Genomic DNA, 21,235 nt, shown 5'->3' on the forward strand with positions numbered 1-21,235 from the left:
CTTTGGCAAATTAAATTTGTCTTCAAAATCTCTACCTCCACTTAATCTCAACAAAGCATTCCATAAATCACTACTGGTTCCCTCATCACATGACCTTAACATGACAGCAAAGGGAGAACATTCTTGGAAGACATCAATTTCAGAATACATTTAAATAACCAGATTAAATGCTAAGGTAAGAATCAAGTCTCCTCCTCAGAAAGGCTGACAAGTCGTTTCCTTTACACAAAGTCAGTTTTCTGTTCTCCACAGATCAGAACTCGATCCATGTTTGTTTATTTGGACACTGCCTCTGCAGATTTGCTTTTTTTGTGTTATACTTCAAATACTGCCAGACTTGTTCAAGTTAGAAGCTAAATTCAGATCACACACCAACATCAAGTAGTACAGCTGTATTAAATACACCCCAGATCAAACCCCTGCAAAATCTGGCAGAAGTCTATGCTGTGTTATCTCATTAGACGTTTCTATTTTGTAGAGCACAACAGCCTACAATTAATGTAAGGGCACAAAAAAACCTTCCTGCAGCACGTGGTTGAGACGCAAGGCAGCACGTGGTGCAGGAGGTAACAGCACACTCCTCTAGAGGCAGAGTTCTGCTCCCACATCTTCAGCATCCCAGAACTGATTCTTCCAGCTTTCTACCTTCTCTCATCTTGTTTTTTCTGGTTTTTAAGAGAAGTTAAAGAACTAAAGCTGTGCTATTTTGTTCTAATGGACACACAAGTCAAACTTACCCCTAACATAATTTACCAGTGCAATTAAAGCGTTAAATTCTTTTTATTATTATTATTATTATTATTATTATTATAAAACAATGCACAATGACAGAGGAGAACACTTCAATAACTAGCTAATAAGAGACGATTTTCTCAGTAAATAGACTCTGTGTCCCTGCAGTAAAATTAAACCAAACTGCAATTCCTGCAGGAACTGCTTATGCAACTGACAGCAATAATGAACATTAACAAATAATGCCATGAGAAGGCAGCAGTGGTGTTACAGCCTTGCAGCATAACTTGCTCAGACAGGAAAACTAAGGAACAAAATGCTAAAGGGGATTAAGTGCTGCTTTGAACATTAAGTAAACTTGCAGCACGTGACTTTTCCTAAGGTCAAAAAAGTCCCCAAATCAATAAAAGCAGCAAAGGTGGAATAGCTTTGCTTGAGGAGCAAGACATGTCCTTGGGTACGCATGTGTATATGAAGGGATCCCATAAATAGACACAAATTGTCTTTCTGTATCATTATAGCATGTGAAAACTAATTTAAGCCACCGTGCCCTTGAGCAGCAAGAGAAAATAGCATTAGACAAACAGTGACCTCAGCCAAAAATGGCCAAAGCATTCAATAGACTCTCCTGATGTCATGAGGAGGTTTATATGCAGACATGTAATGGCAGCTGCCTTTCAGCTATCACTGAACAACAGGCTAAGACCTCAGCGCAATGGGATGCAATGCCCATCAGCCTGGGCACACATTTTTTGCACTCCTCCCAATATCCAAGCACTGATATTTCAATGCAAGCTACTCCTGAGCATCATCGGCCGCCTCGATCATCAGCGCTGTTTACCTCAGCAGTTTAAGAGCAGACATCATATTCCCCCACCATCTCCATTTAGAAGGTGGTAGTAAAACATCCCAAGTATTTCCAATAGGTAGGAAAGCTTTACATCAGAATCAATGATGGAACTATTCTGAGCAGCTCTCTGCAAAATGTTAGCTACCACTCTGAGCCATGTATCATCTTGAACACTCTTTTATGAGCATAAGAGAAACTATAGATAGAAAATTATCCTGCAGTAGATAGGAACCCACAGGAAGTTTTTTGTGAGCAGTCTGTTGCAGATTGCATCTACAAGCAGGTGGTTGTTTTCCACATACTTGAACACAGAAATTCATCTCCTGTTGTTTTCATGCTGTTTGTTTTGTTGTTCAACTACATTTTAGAGCACAGAATCAGAAGTATTACCCAAAGCTGTAATTTGAAAGACAACAAGAAATGGGGAAAAATGTATTTGTGTTGTTTAATGAAGGATTACCACAATCTGAATGTAACAAAACTACCATCTCACAGCATTAAGTCTAAAAGCTCAAGCCAGTTGCAGAAGGAATTTCATCAATTGTTTAAAAAATGAATCCAAAACAGTTCCTTGATTTCTACAGCAGCTCCAGAGAATCAAGCAAGCTGCTTCCAAAATCATCCGGATGCATATTGTTGAAGCATGGTTTAGCCAAATACTTAGCAACTGAGAACACAGCCCCTACAGCTATAAAAAGCACTGCTGCTTGGAAGAGTCGGAGCAGGGTTTGTTTCAAATCACTGGTTTTATTCACAGAATCCTTTTTGTTCCTGCACAGAACACTGCTTCAGCATTAATATTGAGCTTCTGCACACAAAGAAATGTCAGAGGAAAAACCACTTAGTAAGTGTTAAAAAAACCCACTTAACTGTGCAAGTCTATGTTGAGGCATACAATTTACAGTTTCTACCTCTTGACAGAAACTGGAGTCACGTTTAGTTGTGATATAAACAAAGTTATGTCAATTACTTGAAACAATTGACACAACTTTACTCAAAACACGGACAGTTTAACACCTGAAATCACTGAGTTCTGCTTGGTGCTTACAAGAAACATTATCTCACGACCATCCCAACTGATTACACCTAATGCCTCGGCCTTTCCTCTGGAGTTCAAAGCTCCCCACCTCTTATCTCACTCCTCCCAGTGCTGTGGCAGCACTACAGGTCAATTTCCACTCCACACGTGCAATCATTTACACAGACACTCAACTTCAGGCCTGTTGTAACTCCACCTGGCAGTTGGGCATACTTCAAGTAAAGCAGTGTCCAATTGCAGGAATGACTGCAGCTCTCTAAAAACAGCTTCCTTGTGAAAAAAAGGCCTCAAAAGGCAATTCAGCACCCAGGCTGCCCAACATGACTTGTGAAGCTGAAGGGAAAGAGCCAAAGCTATTTGCATTTCAGACCCTGCTTCAGAAGTCCAGCCAGAAGGTCATGCATCTTCCAGCTCCCAAAGGCTTTTCTGCATGTTCTGAATTGTGGGTGACTGGAAGCTCAGAAAGCAGAATCAGCCACATTCCAGAATAACCCCAAAGGCAGATCCTAAAGAATTCAAAACAGAACTGCCACTTGAAGTGTGTACTTGGAACACTACTATCAGCTCTGCTAGCTGCCTCTGATCCCTCCAACACTGAACACCAGGAAGCAGTTTACCAATTTCTACTTATTAAAAAAGTCTTGCTACCTCTCAGTTAATGCAAATTTTACAATACTTTCTTGAAAGTGACTCAAAACATCCTGATCACCTTCCATAGCACACCAGACAGAGAGAAAGAAGTACAGAACTGTCACCCCCACCCTCCCCTTTACTTCTAAAACATATTCTTTGATACATTCCCTCTATATCCGTTTTTCCTCTTACTTTGATAGCATTCCTGTCCAGCCTTATGAAAGTACAAAGTACTTAACACTTCCTATTCAGGGCATAATAAAAACACTAAGAAAATTCAGGAGCTCTTCAAAACAGGAAGATTAAGTCCATCCAGTCTTTCACACAAGGTCAAATGTTATCAAAATGAGGAATGCCTATGAAATCCACTAAGTGCAACTTGCTCAAGAACTGTAAGATGGATTGCTTCACAACAAGATGAGGACTAAAACAGCAGTGGTCTCTTCAGTCTTAACCATACTAGTAAAATAGAGTTTGCTTTAATTGCCAAGACATAATTTAGAAAATATATTCATTCATAAAATCACCAAGGTTGGGAAATTCCTACAAGATCATCCAGTCCAACTGCCCACCTATCAATTCTTGGCATTGGTGATGCAAACCACAGTTTAGCTCATGCTCACAAAGTAGCCTTCTCTCCCAAATGGTCCTCAGAGCTTACTAAACAGTGCATGAAGAAGTGTACTCATTCAAATCTAAGAACTGCCAAAGGTAGAAATTAAAACAATAGTTATTAATGCATAAAAATATCCATATTGCATTGCTGTCAATGATAACCAGAAAGACTAGGGTAAAAAAAGAAACAAAAGAATCAGCTTTCTGGACCCAGTATGTATTGAGGTCCAAACAGATGCTTTGATTTACAAAAAAAAACGCATACTGCATGAGGCACTATGTAAAATAAATTATTCCTATCTTAATTCTTACAGGTTGGGAATAATACACTTCTACATGTCATTCTCTCTGAAGAGGGCATCAGAATGTAAGAAGCTGTGCCAGTGGCCAGATACCTCACCTCTACAGCTGCACTCACTTCTAACCTGACTTTGCCTCGCTTCAGTTTTCAATCAGAGTGTTCATTTATAACACCAACAACTCCTTCTGGGTTTGAAACTCTTGTGATCAGCCTATAAAAGTACCTAGTAGGAAAAAGAAGAAACTAAGCTTTAACTTTTGCTAGATCAGATAAAGGAGTAGGTGACATCCACCCATTGAAGCAGAAGTCCCATTTCCTAATCAGACTCCACTTGGGTACTACATGAATCAGCACAGCACCAAAGCACAAGTTCTCCTTTGCCTTAAAACACTTTCCTTGCCAAAGTGATTACAGTATTAGCAGAACATTATCTTGATGTTCAAGCATTTTTCAGTACTACTTCTGCTTATAATAAACCCCCCCTGCAGTATCAGTTCTATTCAGTGGACAGAACACCAGATACACTATTGAATCTCAACAATTAAAACAGAATTCAATTCACTATTTTTATGTAACAGTTCAGCAACTCCAGAGGAAAAATCTGTGAGAATCAGCAAAACATGAATGCAGATAAGTTTAAGGTCTCAAATGTGTGCTGCAGGTGACCTGGGTTTAGGCTGTGTCCTGACTTGAACCTCATGCACAGCCACAATGTGGGCATGATGTCAGCAGAGAACGGAATGAAGCCTGGACTGCATTTGGTTATCTCAAAACTGCCTCCCATGTGCTAGGAGAGGCTGACAGCCAAAGCGTCCACTGAAGCCCACAGATCTATACATGTATATATTTACTAACCACTGATATTACTCCCGTTTTCTCTGGTTCAAAAGCAGTACTTCATGGAAGAAGCAAAGCACGTGCTTCATTTTTACAAGCAGACCTGACAACTCACTTTGAGAAAGAAAAACGTGCAGCTGCTTTAAGCAGAGTGCTTTTGGGATAAGCCAACATTTTGGATTTAAGTCCCACTCCATCATATCACTGTGTGTTTTTTGCTCCCTAAGCTGAACACTTTTCCTTGAGAAAAATAACACAGAGAAAGATCTAAGAAGAAAAATCTGCAACACTGATGTATGCGGAATAAGGCCTGTAGGTCCTTCATAATCACTCTGGAATTTGACACAATTTGGCTCAAGAAGATTCCCTCCCAACTTCCCTGACACCAAAATTTCTCCTCCTTAGTTATGAGGTAATCCATGCTTTAGAAAGTCTTGAAGAGCTCTACAGCTAAAATGAAAAGCCTTGCAAAGCACACTTGTACACTCTGTGCCAGGCATAAACTTAAAATGAAATATTTAAGCATATCCATCAATTAAATAAGCATGAAATTCTGGGAACTCTGGGTCAGTTCTTAAGCTATTGAGTACTTACAGACTGAACTTAGATCACAGGAATCAACGCTCAGAATCTCAGGGAAAGAGACTGCTGTGACCCCAGCTTGGTCACTTATAGATTACATCTAGTGAACATTTCTGTGTTAAAATACAGAAATTTAGATCCACCACCTAAAACAGAATGTTTTAGACAGGGGAACGTAACAGAAGTGTGCAAAGTTAATTTCCATTCCCAAACGTACTTCTAAAATTAAGTAGTTTGCAAACTGTTTATCCAACCTGTCAGACTGGGCTTCAGATAGAACTTCTAACAACTACAGCCACGCTATTTTGTTTCTCTTTAAAATATTACTTTAACCATGGCAAACAAATTCAATTAAAACTTCAAAGGACCTCTTTAATCTATTAAGACAGTTACCAGTTACCAATTTAGAGTGCATCCTTCAATAAACTTAAGGCTTCAGAGCACTGTGGTTAATCCATTTAAGACGGGCAAACTGAAAAGCCATTTGAGGACAGCATCTGGATTTTTTTCAGTTCATCAATTCTAAGAAACAAACAATGTAGCCTAGTAACCTTTTCACACTACAGCTCTCAGAACTAGAGCACTGCAAGCCAATTTAAGGCAAACCCCTGAGCTCCAATTCCATCCCAAAGATTTCCTGCTGACAGTACAGCATCTTTTCACTAACTCGGCTTAGGTGGACACAGAAGAAAGTTCTCTTAACGTACACAGCTAAGATGTTCATGTCTGCACAGTCTCCAAGCACTCAAGCACAGACAACTGACTGCTGGTACACCTGCAAAGTTTTAGTGTGCTACTTACAGTGAACATTGACCACCGAGCACAATAACCAGTAATTGCTCATCAAGTGCTCCACAGTATCTACGTGCACACCGATTCCCAAGAGAAGTGTAATACACCACCACTCAAGTGATAGATGGCCTGATCCATTTCAAGGTACTCCACATTCACTGCAAGGTGACAGTGCAGATCTGCAGTTAAATCAGCTGGCAGAGCAATTAAAGCATCTTCTCATCACTTTACTTCTGAAGGCCACAAGGCAGACTGAGCAGTCTAGGTAATGAACGCAGTCTAACTCCACAAATAGGAGGCCTAAGCAGTCCAAATGAAAAGTAATGGTATAAACCATTACCACGCTGTCTTTTTGTTATGTTAAGCTGCACACATCATCTTTAAAGGTTTCAAAACTACCTGAAAGATCAAATGATTTTTTAAGCAGTTCAATGCTATTTACTCTCAGAGAACTCCTGTAGTGTAAAGAAGCAAAAATAAATGTGTATTTTTTGCATAAATTACAATACCAATTTACTAATTCCTACATGAAAGTAATCTCACCACCAGAACCCAATGTAACAACTTCAAATTATCAAAGATGTTACAGCATTAACCAACAGCTATTCTGTAATGGAAGACCTATAGAAAGGTCTTTCAAAATTAGATATCAGCACAGGAGAGAAACCTATCACCTGGTTATTTACGCCACTCAGTTGAGAGAGATTTGCCTGGACACACAAATGTCATTGGCACATTGCCTAGAATTCCATACCAGATATGTATCCTCATATGAAGTGCTCCAGCACTTCCCTACATGGCCACCTTTTTGCAAACACCATGTCAAAGGCCATCGCAATGGGCCTGTGCTCGAGACACAGGCATGCACACACTCTCTCTCACCTCCAGGTCTTGACACCAACACTGGTACACAGCCTATTCCTCTTCTCTACTTGCCTAGCAGCTTCCCTGAGTTTGATACGATTACGATGTCATCGTTCTCTAACGACAAGTTAGAATTTATTGTTTCAGTATCAGCACCCGTATTACAACAAAGCATTTATTTTCTGTCTCAAACATCTACGTGACACACTTAATACACACGTGTAGTCACCTTCCCTTCAAGATGAAACCAATTACATTTGACAATGCAAGCAAAGTATTCTGAGTACTTAAGAGTAGCCAGGAACTATCTGACCCACCAGTCTAAGCAAATATTTTAACTAGCATGAGCTCCGACAGTCAGTCGACAGGCTAGACCACTTATGTTAAAAGACAATCATACAAGTTGGTAATTTGTGCTTTTCTAATGAGCATACTGCTTTGTCTGCTTTTTTTGTTGTTTTTAAATCAGTCCCACGTGCATCCCACTATCAAACACTGCTTTACAGGCATCTTAATCATGTTTAGCATTATTGTACTGTCAGTAATTGAGATGAAACTCCACAGTAAGTGACAAGGTATCATAATTCACTCTTTATTTCAGTTATCAGCACTTTGTCGTTGCACTTGCTCGTCACCAACAGATACCAAGAGAAAACTAACTTCAGCCTTCATCAGATTCACACTTGCTCAGTAACCCTAGTCAGGGCCACTGTAGCTGTACCATCCTCTGCTCTAAACTAAACCTTAGGACAGCTGGGCAGAGAGCCAACACTAACTTCATTTTGAGTGCATTCTCTCTCTGCCTACTAATTAAAACAGCAGGATGGCCAAGGGTATATATTTACTTCTGCTTTAGAGATCTACCACCTCTAAAAGCAGAGGGACACTAGCAGAAACAAAGTTTGATGTACACTATGCACTGCTCCCAAAAGAACAACCATGAAGTTAATAGCTGATAATGACCTACATGATGCGAGTATGCAATTACCCCTGACATTTAACTAGAACCACCTACTTTCATCTGGAGAGAAAACTGAAACATTAAAGTCACTGACCAGTCCAGTTTAAAAAAAAAAGGGAACTGCTGTGCCACTATCAGCAAATGAAAGAGTTTCATATTCTACTTCCTATTTATTTTTTAACATTTCTTCAAAGATATACCTTTTAGGACTAATTTAGTGTCTAAATTATAAGAAGCTTGACGGAAGAGCACAATTTTTCAAATTAAGATTTATTTTTTCTTTTTAAAGAAGGAAATACACAGTGCTAAACTTTCTTTAATCACTTCTGTTTGTGGTCTCCAGTACAGCAATAGGAGAAAGAAAGAAGCACCAAGGCATTATGAAAACAAAACAACCATGTCCCATACAAGGCACAAATTAGCTGAGAGGAGACAGAGGAAGACATTTATAATAAGTTGAAAGGCTTTGCTGCTGCAAGTGTGAAAAAAACATTAGAAGAATCTGCTCTTTACCTAAAGCATGCAGTGCAACAGTTAGATAAAAAAAATCTTTGCTTTCAGAATTTAACACAAATGGAAGTAAAAAATGTCTTGGGATAGGAAGCAGACAAGATAGTCTGAATCCAGACTGCAGAAAATAGTTATAGACTAGTGACAAGTGTTAAAACTTGTACTCCAATTAATATGCTTTGCTCTTAGACCTACTAATTAAACTAAGAGGCAATTTGAAAAACAATCCCCTCAGTGCAAATGCACATTTAAGGTAATTACAGATGAACAGAAGCAAGATTGTTTCAAAGTGAAGCATATACTTAGGCTTCTCTGCAAAGTTCCCCCAGGGCCTCAAATCATTAAGACAAGGCCCTCACAACAGTTTTACAACACACACAGTATGTACCACATCTATGAGCCTTACCTGCCACTTCCACGATATCACCTGGCACAATGTCTCTTGCTTTGATTCTCTGAACGCTCTTTCGATCTTGTCGATACACTTTCCCCATTTCTGGCTCATATTCCTTAAGAGCTTCAATAGCATTTTCAGCATTTCTTTCCTAAAAGACAGCAAAACCATGTAATTTAAGAAGCCTCCAGGTATGGAAAGATAAGCATGTCAGACCTGATCTTCCAAATGCAGTATCATATGAATACTACTTAGCTCAGCTACATTTATTCATACAGAAAATTATGTGACACATCCCCTTACTACGTTGCTGACTGGAAATCATTACAATGCAGTTCAAGTATTAGTGGGTATTTAGAAGCCACTGGGTGTTTATTTAATTCAACAGCATGTCCCATAAAGAACATCCATTGTGTCTTGTTACAGGGAGGCCACAAGCAGTACTATGTAACATAAGGATGCATTCTGGCACTAAAAAAAGAAGAACTAAATAGGATTGCAACTATTTTCACATGTACCTTACCACTTTGAGCAGCTTATAGTCAGACTGGAGCAGGCTAGCAATACTGAGATCCACTTACTAACAGAAGTAAGACTAGAACCCAACTATTTAGTTATACCCTACTATGGGTTAGTTACAGAGCTAGAACTTGATTTCCCCAACATTATTACCAGCATCACTTCTGCAGATCAAATAACACCAGACTAAAATCTAAGCACAGTGACTACAAACTTCACATCATCTCTAACAGCTAACAAACTTGGATGAATCCTCACACAAGACCTCCTCACTTCCTATCTCAAGTGCAGCTCTCAGTGAACCACTGCTAGAAACTGCTATCAATGTTGTGATTCTGCCCAGATAGAGGACAATGTAAGAAGTCAACAGCTTATCATTACTGCTGCTCTAGCTCAAGGAAGAGCGACTTATTCCTTATTTTCCAGCCTTTTGACAAGTACAGACGTCACACAGCCCTGATGATTACAGATAAAGGCATGGGTACATACAGTTATTAGAATGTCTGCACTTCAAATATGTATCAGCCTTTTCAAATACAAACTCCAGCCAGCACACAATCTCCAGAAAGTCAAAGGCTGAGGTACTTCCATACAACAACGCAGCTCACACAGCACTACCAGAACTCCCCTAAAGGACTTCTGTTTACATTGTATACAGCTCTGTGCCAGGCAGCACGGAGGTACCAGCACAGGTTCCAAAAGCTGGGATTACTCCTAGTCTGGTGTTTAACCAGGTAAATAAACTCTGTTCCTCAACACTGTAGCACTGATACGATCCAGCTACAACATACAGCTCAGTGTCTGAAACAATGTTTTGTTTCCCCCCCACTTTGCTTGATTTTAAAGTAGCTACCCTGTCCTCTCAATCTTTGAGTATTACTAAATGGCACTTTGGGAAAAGTGCAAGTGGAAAAGAAGGCTGAGAATGGCAGAGCTAAGGCAGTGACTCAGTTGCTCACATCTAGTACCTGTAGAAACAGATACACGTATGGGTGGAGACTATGTGCTGTGACTCTTTCCATGCCCATTTAAAAAAAGGGAATGAGTCATTTAATCCATGCTGCAGTTGTTTCACAATTAAGTTCACTACATGGAGGTACACAAAGATTCTCTGCACACTTTTACCACAGCTGAAAAATTGATAATTTCCTACAAGAGTTCCAACATTTATGCAGGATAATTCACAAACTATACAGACAGCTTTACCTTATATCTCATGCTTCGAATGATTACATGCAGAATTGAAACCTCAAAGATTAATTCTTGTGCAACAACTTCATGAAGATCTGAATACAAAAGGACATTTAAGGGTGCACTGCTGATACTCCTCATTCTACATTACCTCTTCCCAGCATACCAGCTCTAATTGTTGTGCAGCAAGTTGGGTGTTGCTAAAAAGTGAGTCTTCTGTGCGTCTTCAGCCAGCTTACTTGTGTTTGCACAAAACAAAAAAAGCCTGGAGCCTAACTAAGACAGCAAGTAATTATGTCACCTTAATCCCAGCTCTTTAAAAAATTTAAAAAGAACATCAATTACCCTAAAACCCTGCAATACTTTTTACCTGCAGAGAAGCAATTCTAAGAAAATGTGCTTTGTTTGAAGTGATCAATTTGGCAAAAGAAAGCTGTTCACTTAATTCTGACATCTTAAGTCTCAGAACATGTTACTGCCAACGCTATTTAGAAAAAGTAATCCAATTAATCTCACAACTGACAATGCAGGAAAAATATCTTTCAGAAATAACTCCTACCTCTTCATGAAAATGCAGTCCTCATAAGCAACAACAGGTAGAATGAATACCTTGTTAGTTGTACCAATAAATGCACTAAAGCATAGTATTTGTTCTCAACAGGAAACAGACAAACAAGACAAGAGCTCCATCTGATTTTTGTTGTTGTTGTTTTGCCAACTGATCCAATGGTTGTTTCTTAGCTTTGCAGTGTTTGATTCAGTTCCTGAATTCTGGTTTTCATACCGGACTGTTTAATTCCTGTGTTCATCAGCATGTGGCCAAATACACTGAGGTCTTTTTGGCAAAACTTGCAAAGCTTTTGTTTCACCTTTAATCAACTCTCCCTGTCCTGAATTTATACGGTACATTGACTCTCAAAAATCTAAAGCTAGCAATGTACACTGCTTGCATTGTATGAAGCATCTGACAGTACAATGTGCAGTTCTTCATCTCAAACCAAAAAAAGCCAAGACACTTGTGATTGGTATTGCAAAAACATCTGCATACCTGCCACACTCCCACAATTGCATTGGCTACTAATATAAGTAAGATTACAAAAGGCTCTACAAATGCTGTGATTGTTTCTTCACCTTCTTCAAACCAGGCCAGCACCTGTGAGAGAGAAACACCAATTTAAATTAAATGATTTACATTAGATACATTGCAAACCTAAGACCAAGACAGCTTGAGGTTCAACTCCCCAGACTTGAGCAGTTTTGAAGTATCCTCAGATCTTCCAAGCTCTTGAATAAGACAGCAATACACAATGGAAAAAGAGAAAAATCTTTAATAAAATAGCATGAAGTTCATTCCCAAGCCCGCTCTCCTTTTAAAGGAGAAAACAGTTTGGGAATCACACTGCTACTCTTGCTTCAAAAATGAAAGCAGAAGTTATTGTGACAAAGGCTACGGCAGTGAAAAGTTGCTATTTTTTTTTTTTCCTAAAACTGTCTAAAACAAAATGTAGATTGATTAGCTCAACTTCTAAGTTACAGCACTAGAGCTGTGCATGACGAAGGTTTATGGATGGCTGGAATCTGAATTTCAACTAAACCATTCATTATCCAATTAGACAAATAAATGAAAATAGCTTTATAAATTTTCAGTGAGATATGAGAAAGAAATATCTATAAATTAAAATATAAGCAGTGCCTTACTGAAGCACTTAAGTGAACTGTACAATTCCATCTGAAGTTGAATTCTAAGCCAAGTACCTAATATAAATTATTACATATTTTTCCTTTAAGTAAATCAACTGGATGACTTGCATAAAAGGCTCCAAGATGTTTAGTTCATTTACTTTCTATTTGTGCTCTAGTTTTAGGACTCTGCCATTCACTTCACTTCTGGAGAGTGGGTGAGATCAGGCCCCTACAGAGCTCTGCAGCTACTGAAGAAAAGTCAAGCTAACGTGACCAGAGAGGAAGAACGTTTTCGTCAGTGTATTGAGCAACAGGAAGCCTGGAAAGTGACAGTAAATAGGAACAACGTGTTGAGATAATTAGGGCTGGTAGTCAGGCAACAGTGCTCTGAATCACTACAAGACTGCAGTGAGCAAACCATTACTAAAGCAAGCACCACAAATCCACTAACATGCTGCTCAGAGCTATTGCTCAATTGTGAAACACTCCAGGATGTTAAAAGGAAGAAGGAGCAGCAGCATGAAAGCCTCAAGCAGAAAACAGACTATCAAGCAAATCCAATGCAACAACAAATTTTATTACAAAAGGATAAACTTGTAAGATGCAGGTTATGATTAATAAGAATGAAGCACCCCAACTGGCAGTGCAACATGTTGAGGGTCTGAGTGATCCATCTGGAGAAGAGATGGAGGTAGGAGCTACTACGCTCCCCACACTCGTCATCAACCCAACTGGCTTCTGCCATCTGACCTGCTGAACAACGCAGACTTTGTGGCAGTTTTCAATCATCACATCACCCCTTACACCACAGACAGCTTTTACTCTGCCATCCCTGCAAAAGCTACACAAAGGGCTAACAGTACATCTCACTTTTCCCAGCACATACAGACTCTTACAACCATTAGAAAAAGCTGCTTCATGTATTTCTTTCCTCCCTTTCTTTACTGGAATTCTCATTATTGAGTTACCCTGTCAATACATAGCACTGAATCAGAACCTGTTGCAAGTTGAAGACCACATATGGGTTGTAAAACAACAATGAGAAACCCTGCAACTTTGAGAGGTAAGGAAAGCAGCTACAAGGAGGGTGTAATACAAAGAGACATCAAGGAGAAGCAGAATTCATTACTCAGAGGCTCTTTCCTTCGATAAACCATTACTTCAAAAAGAGCAGATAGATTAGAAGCCCTAATAGCACAAATCTATTAAACTGTTTTAGATCTTCAGTTGCTTCTTGGGTGAAAATTATCAATTTATAACTAGATTAAAACTAAATAACCTGTTAATCCTGGCAGCAAGACACCCATCTCTCTGCAAAAGTTTCCATGCAGTTATTAACAAGGGCTCTAGTTCTAGAATCTAAACATAGCCACATACCTAACAGAACACATTAATGTGAATGCTTGGTTCTACTATAGCAAATTACTGCTTCATTAACACTCCATTTAGGACGTTTGTGACAGGCAACACATACTGCTGTAACAGAAGAGATTTATTATTTGATAGTAGCCTGATGTTAACAAAATCCAGCAAATCTAAAAGGTTGAGCAAGGGATTTTTAATGAGGCAATTTCGGTAACAGATGTTATGCTACAACCTACAACTCATGTCCAAGGTATTGAGCTTATGTTACATAGCTTCCACTTGCACACTGAGACCCTCAAGAGGCTTTCCCTGAAAGTTCTTGTCTGTTACTCAGAATGGCCTCCACCACGTTTTAGCCACAGTCACTTGAACTCATACACAGAAAAGCTTAGATTACACTCCCATACGTTGTTCAAGCTGTAGGGTCAGTAAGAGAAGTTACCATTTAAGAAGTTTAGAATAGTAAGAAAAGAACAAAAATAAGTACTCAGGAGAAATGGGAGTCTGAACGTGTAAGGGAAATTGACAACAATACCCAACAGTCCCTACCAACAGCAACGCAGGCAACTTAGAGGACAATTTTCCTTCAGCACATTGACTTTGGGTTGCTAGAGTTATGGTGTGCAGAAGAAAGAAAGAGGGGACCAGAGGTACAAGGCAGCAGTCAGCCAGCAATGAGGGAGAATGCTGATGAACACAGCTAGGAAAGACGTCCTTACAGCCTTGGGCATTCCTACAAATTAAGTTACGACGGCAAGTTGGCCCAGGTGTGTATTTATCATTAAGCAGACAACTGAATTAAAGAATAGAAGTTTCAAGATAAAGTTCTGTTGCCCAGCAGGCTGTAGCCACCAACAGAAGGAAACAGGTTCATTGACATGTCAACAAAAAGGTTTTTTGGGAACTTAGAAGCAAGCAGATGGAGTAGGAGTTCATCCTGACCAAAGAAAAGCCTTCAACTAATTAAAGCTGGTGATGCAGAACTACAGTCAACTTTTAAGTGAGCCTTCTTCTCACAGGACATTTTGAATTAACATTCAGTACATTTTGGACAGAGTACTAACTGCTGCTCAGAAAGCCCTCCTTTAATGATTTTTTCTTTTCAATACAAATTAGCTTAAAATTAAGCAGATGCAAACTATTTTAGTGGTCTTGATACTCGCCCCAGTTACTTTTCAGGTACCCTGAACATCAGGAAACAACAAAGAGAACTGCTCCAATTCAAACAGGATTATTATTTGCTGCCCACGGAGAATACACACACACACACACACCTTGACCATAAATATTAATGGAGCATTATACTGAGTTAACAAATCCTAAGCACCCATCAGATAGAAATGCTACTCTGTATTTTTTAAATAAAAACACATTCCCGCGATCAGCATTAGTATAACCAAGAAAAAAAAAAGAAAGATACACAGCACTCCTGTTCAATTTATACAAACTAAAATGGAATCACTGCTGTTATGCTACCCCACCACTTGGTACCTCTAGCCCTACTGAGTAACTGGAGTTTAGCTAGAAGAGTGCCAATGGGAAATACCTCAGCCACTGCTCTCTCGTGCCACATGCAGCTCCTGACCTTAACAGGTAGCTCTGGGGTGATCCCAGGGCAAAGCCTGCCATGTTTTACCAGCACACCTTACTGCCTCCACCAGCAGTTTGCTCACTTTTTACCACAAATGAGGCCATACTCAATTCATAGGCTCTAAGTTTTAACAAGTTTCTGGTAGAGTTTCCAGCCTATACTTCATTTTGTAGAAGAGAGTTCAATAAGGACGTGATGCAAAGATAGGACTGTGCAGTTAAACACACACTGCTCTTTAAAGCATTATTCTGAATTAAGATACAGAAGTAATATTTTGCAACTTGTAGAAGTCATTTACAGAACAAGGCTGATTTTTTTTTTTTAACATAAATACAGCAGATTTCAGAGAATGTTATAGAAATAGAAGGACTAAAAAAGCCAGAATTCACAGAAAATTAAACATCCTCTTACTTGTACCTAGAATTCAGGCTACAAAGGCCTCTGAACTGCTGAGATCTACTCTGCAAATGACCTCTGCATAAGCTTCACCGTTGTCTGACAAAATATTGAAACAATGTCCAAGTCTGCATTTAGCTCCATTTGCTCAGCACCAGAAATCACACAGTTTCCCTTCAAAAGCCATACCTTCAGGCCAGTAAAAATATTGGAGAAATAACAGTGTGAGAATTTAAGCAGTTACTAACTTGGCACATCTGTAACAGCAGCTCCAACCTGGAATGCAGCACACAATATCTACAGCCAAGGCAACAGGCAGCAAATGACCCCTACAATCAGCTAGGGTGACAAAGATTCAGCTGTTAGCCTGATTTATTTTTACTGACACATACCTGACAGGCCTTGTGGGAACAGAGGACACAAGAGGCACTCAGAACAGAGCGCTGAGCTGCGCAACAGGCGAGGTCTCCACACCAAAAGGCAGTTGAATGAAGACATTGGTATTCAAGACCGTTGTTTCTATGCCATCAATTGTAACATTAAGCTTTATGGTCATAACCACCAGAAAAGCTTTCACGATAAGAAGCAGTAATCTAACACACCTTGATGTGCCATCTCTCACACTTGATCCATAAAGCTTTACAGCATACAGCTGGTGAAGAACTGTTCCTTGCACTGCCCTACAGCACCTGTGCCTTCCTGAAAGCACGCATTACAAATGTGATGCCATAGCACTGAATGTACATTATCCATTTGATCTTCACCGCCCGTAACTGTTCAAATTCAAATTAGAGCAAGTTTTCACTGACACATTCAGGAAAGCTTGTTCCTCATTCTAACACTCCGCTCTCTCACTAGTAATTCAAAGGTTTGAGCAAGAGTTTGGAGCCAATACTTGGTAAGCCATTTTTCCCTATTCACTGCCATTTGAAGTAAACTACTCATTTAAGCATCTTGACAGAAATCCTCCTTTGGATATACACCAGGTCTAGAAATCTTCAGCTGTAAGTTATCTCAAATAGGTGCCATTATCCACACTTATTTCTGTTGTTACACTACATGAAGTCCTACTTTCTACTCAAATACTACATTTTAAGATCTTTCAAACAATAATTTACAGTAAAAAGCAGTCACAGAACTGAAGTGTGAATCAGCACTTCACCAGGTTCCAGAGTCTGATTCTGAGGGGTCCAGCACAGCCCCCAAGAAGTCACAGTCTTGACTTATTAAATTAAGAGCAGTTCTCAATGGTATTACTCAACATTCAAAAAACAAAAGTTTAGCTGACTCCATTTTAAGCCTAATTATCCACTTCAAGATCTCTAAAGTACAGGGAGTCCTACGTGCTTTGCAACAGAACAAACGGCAAAATTGAATTCTTAAGGCTTGTAAAAGACAGCACAATGCACACATGGAAGTTAACTTTTAACATTAATCTATTCCATCATAAGAATGGTTTAGCATAATTTACAGTTCCAGCTTTACATACAGCTCCAATATTCAATGCGGTGTTTTAAAGTTCTCTGTCCACAAGTCTAACATAGCTACACACTGCTCAGACATCTTCAGGAACACAAATTACCCAATGTTAACTGCATCCCATAGAGCAATCCAGTCCTTCTATCAACATTTTCAACAGCTCCTTACTGCTACCATGAAAGCCTCTAATATGCTTTCATCCAGAAGCGTCAAAAGAAAAGACAATGGATGATCCCCTTCTGAACAGGAAAAAAGACAGAAATAAAGGGGAAGTGCTTTACAAGTGTCAAAAGCAAAATATAACAGGATTTTTCCTTTATAATTCACTGAAAAGAAAACCCTTGCCATTTCTGAAATAGTGTTACAGTGCATAGCCAGAACTCTTAGATGGGAGACACAGCAAAGGCAAAGCAGCAGCCCAAGGTCATATACCATCCCAGCAGCACAGAAGCAGACAACCTAAATCTCTCCTCCCACAGTCCTTTTGGAGCTCAATCTCCCCACAATTAAGAAAATTAAGCATACTGGAAAAAGAAATTGAACCCACTTATTAAAAGTCTGCAGTGTGTGCTTGGCAGTACACAACCTCTATCACTCTGGCAATGCACTCAGTACTCGCATTCAGCAATGAAATCTTTAAGTTTGGGGAAGGTAATTTCTTTACTTACTTGGTTATAATAAAAACAGGTAATTTGCAATAGAATGAAAGGTTAACAGTATTCTGTGCTGTCATCTATCTCATTCTCTTTTCCAGTCCTCCGGGAAGAGAAAATGAGAAAAGAGGAGGAAGGAGAGTTTTAAAATGACCTGCTTGTTCACATTTCTATGGGCAGCTTGATTTCCTCTTCAGGAAACAGAAGAGTAACTAAAGCACATCAATCCCCATGGTCAAGATCAACACCACCAAGCACTGCTCAGCTGGTAACAGTATACACACACCAAAACCCACAGCACTTTAGAAGAGGTGTCTGCATGGCGATAGCTAAACCTGCCTTGGTCAAGGAGCAGCAGCACAATACACTGCAGCAACCACACCAGGACAACCTTTCCCCCACCATCTCCACAGAATTGCTTCTGTTCTGCCCATCGTAATTACTTTGCCCTTAGCTAAAGAGTCACCACAATTTCCACAACCCCCAAGAGCTGCTGCTTTATTTTATAAAGCAGTTAATTACAACTCCAGGGCAAAGTCTACTATAAACTCTGACTTCTAAACAATTTAATATTCTGCACACTTTTGTTTCTGTCACCCAGCTCCCTAAGACACGGAGCTTTCATCTTCCCTCTAAACTTCAGGAGTGTGTTCAGTTTTCCAGTTTTTCAGCAAACACACTCTTCATGTATTGCGTAAAAGGACCAGCTGAACGTGTTCACAAAAATATTCAGTTGAACTCCTCTTGTTCTTTCAAAACTGTACGCCAAGCAAGAGGTCCATTTTATAACTATCCAAAGGTCAGTTACCAAATTTGGTCAACAGTGGTGCCATCACAGCCGTCATCATTCTTGTCACTGTCAAAAGCAACAACTGTCACCTTGCTATTATCAGGAAGGGAAGGCAACTGGAATACTCGCCATGTAATTCTATTTCCAGTCTGCATGGCATCCAAAAATGTCTTCCAATGATTACACATTCAGCTTGATAACGATTAACTCAAAGGCAAGAAGAGTGACCAGTTAAACGCTTACTCAAGGTTAGTTTTCAAAGCCAACAAAAGCATTGGGAAATCCCACTTCAAACATGCAAGCAGGGTTGAATGAGAAGTGCCTTTAAAATACCTGTCTAGTGTAGTTATGTACTTCTGACTCATACCATAACAGATTCCCTGAAACTTTGTTTTCAAGCATACAAAAGTCTCTTCACAAGTAATTAATTTAAAAGAGAGCAATTTACTTAGCATCTTCTACTTCTTGGAAGAAGAAGAGCAGTGTGTGTAGTTCCTATATATTGAACACAAGTTGGTCCTGAAACTGCAATACACAAATCAATGAAATAAGAGCTATTCATACTTACAAAAGATATGCAAGCTGCCAGCAACAGAATTCTAACTAGTAAGTCTTCAAATTGTTCAATCACAAGCTCGAGTAAGGTTTTTCCTGCAAAATGTACAGAAGACATTTAGTCATGCAAAAAAAAAATATCAATTACTGACAAAAATTTGTAGAAAATTTTATTGAAATACTTACCTTCCTCAGCTGGTAACTCTATCAGTCACGCATTTTTTCAGGCAGCATGTGAGAAAAAAGAAATGATTGAAGAAATCATTAGAGCATTACAAGACATCCACCAGATACTGCTCTCACATTGTAGACTCAACTGGGCTGGAAAGCCATACTGAAATAGCTATTAAAGAGGCCCTGTTCATCAGAGCATCGAATGGGCCTGCTAGTCGTGTGCTTTACGGCACAGACAGGTTAGCTGGGATCTGCTGAGGGTTATGATTCAGCCAAGTCATCACTCCAGCCAGCTGTGTGACTTCTGCTGTTTCTGCACACAAAGGGTCAAAGGCTCAGAATGCTTTCCAAATGCTGATAAAGATTTTTTCCCCACCATCGCTCACAAAAATAAATTAAAAAAAAAGGAAGCTTGGTTCAAAATATTTCAAGTTCTTTTCTCCACTTGAGGGTTTTCTTATTTCTGCTCTCCCTTTATTTCCCCACAGCTAGAGGCGTGGAAAGGACCTTCAAGCTGAACAAAAAGAAAAAAGTGTAACCTTCTCACAGCTTTTTATTTTTATACAACACTGTGAGGGTTCGAGAGGGACTGAATGAGGCCGAGAAACGAGGATTTATTAAAAAAATACACAACAGAAATACCTCATCAGCGTAATTTTGTGCCACGGTTCGAAAGAAGAATGTAAAAATTTGAGCCAAAAAGGCATCGGGAAGCAGGGGAAACCGGAGGATAGGGAAAAGAAGAGCGAAGGGCAGCGATCGCTCCATCTCAGCACGGCAGGAGCCCCGCGGGGGGGGGCGGCGGAGCTGCCAGCCCCGCTCCGGGCTCTGAAAGAAACCCACGAGGTGGAGTTGCAGTCAGCCATCTTCTCTGCCGCGCTCCGATTCCGGGTCCTGCAAGAGATGCCGGCTCCGCTCGCACAGACACGTCAGGCCTCGGAGCGCGGCCCCGGGAAGGACGGGAGGGCAGGAGAGCAGCGCGAAGGAGGGGGGGGAAGAGGGCAAAGAGCCGAGGGCGGCATCGCGGCGCGGGGCCGCCTCACCTACCGTTGGAGCCCCATTTCTCCTTCAGCTTCTTCACTTGCTCCAGGCTGAGCCCGGTGCTTTCGTTGACCCCGAAATACGCCAAAACTTCCTCCACAGTCTTTGTGTGCGCGTTCTCCATGGTCGGGGCGGGGAGCGGCAAATGGAGCCTCGCTTCTTCTTCCTCCTCAGCCGCGGAGTGCCCCCTCCTCAGCCCCTCGCTCTCTCCCCCACCGCCCCCGTGCTATCACCATACGACCCCCCAAACACAGAGCCGGCCTCACTCTTCCAAACGAAAGAAAATAAAAAAATAGGGGAAAAAAAAAAAAAGAACACTGACGGAAGAAAAGAAAAAAAAAAAGCCCCCGCCCCCCTCCCACCCCACACGCCCTCTGAGGGAGCCGGGCCGCCTCTCCGAAGGGGGAACTCACGCACCCCGAGCGCGGTGGGCGGCTGAGGAGAGCGGAGAGGCGGGCACCCGGTGCCGCTTATCCTCAGGGGTCGCCCCGCGGAGGGCGATAACGGCACACCTCGCCCCGTCCGCCTCTAGAGAAAAATAGAAAAGGCGCTGTCGGGGAAGGCTCGCGATGCGTCCCTCCCGCCCTCACTTAGACCGCTCGTCACGGCTCCGGCCGCCCCCCCCTTTCGCCCAGCCCCGCTGCTGGCTCCCGCTCGCTCCGGTCGCGCACCGGCGGCGGCTGCTCTA

General features: G+C 40.7%; 1 protein-coding gene across 3 annotated transcripts in view; it reads right to left on the bottom strand.

Moving 5' to 3' along the window:
• Window positions 1-20,867, bottom strand: part of ATP2A2 (ATPase sarcoplasmic/endoplasmic reticulum Ca2+ transporting 2) — a 41,357-nt gene extending 20,490 nt beyond the window's left edge. For all 3 annotated transcript variants that reach the window (XR_795452.3, XM_010720107.2, XM_019621018.2), the window contains exons 1-5: window positions 20,554-20,867; window positions 19,519-19,536; window positions 19,346-19,428; window positions 11,869-11,973; window positions 9,123-9,261 (exon numbers count right to left, since the gene is read on the bottom strand). Coding sequence is in view for 2 of the 3 variants with exons in the window: in XM_010720107.2 (XP_010718409.1) it covers window positions 9,123-9,261; window positions 11,869-11,973; window positions 19,346-19,428; window positions 19,519-19,536; window positions 20,554-20,671 (463 nt within the window). In the remaining variant the exon portion in view is untranslated. The remainder of the gene's footprint in view (window positions 1-9,122; window positions 9,262-11,868; window positions 11,974-19,345; window positions 19,429-19,518; window positions 19,537-20,553) is intronic.
• Window positions 20,868-21,235: the final 368 nt, after the last annotated feature.

The sequence above is a fragment of the Meleagris gallopavo genome, chromosome 17, assembly GCF_000146605.3.
Source record: "Meleagris gallopavo isolate NT-WF06-2002-E0010 breed Aviagen turkey brand Nicholas breeding stock chromosome 17, Turkey_5.1, whole genome shotgun sequence".
NCBI classification, from domain to species: Eukaryota; Metazoa; Chordata; class Aves; order Galliformes; family Phasianidae; genus Meleagris; species Meleagris gallopavo.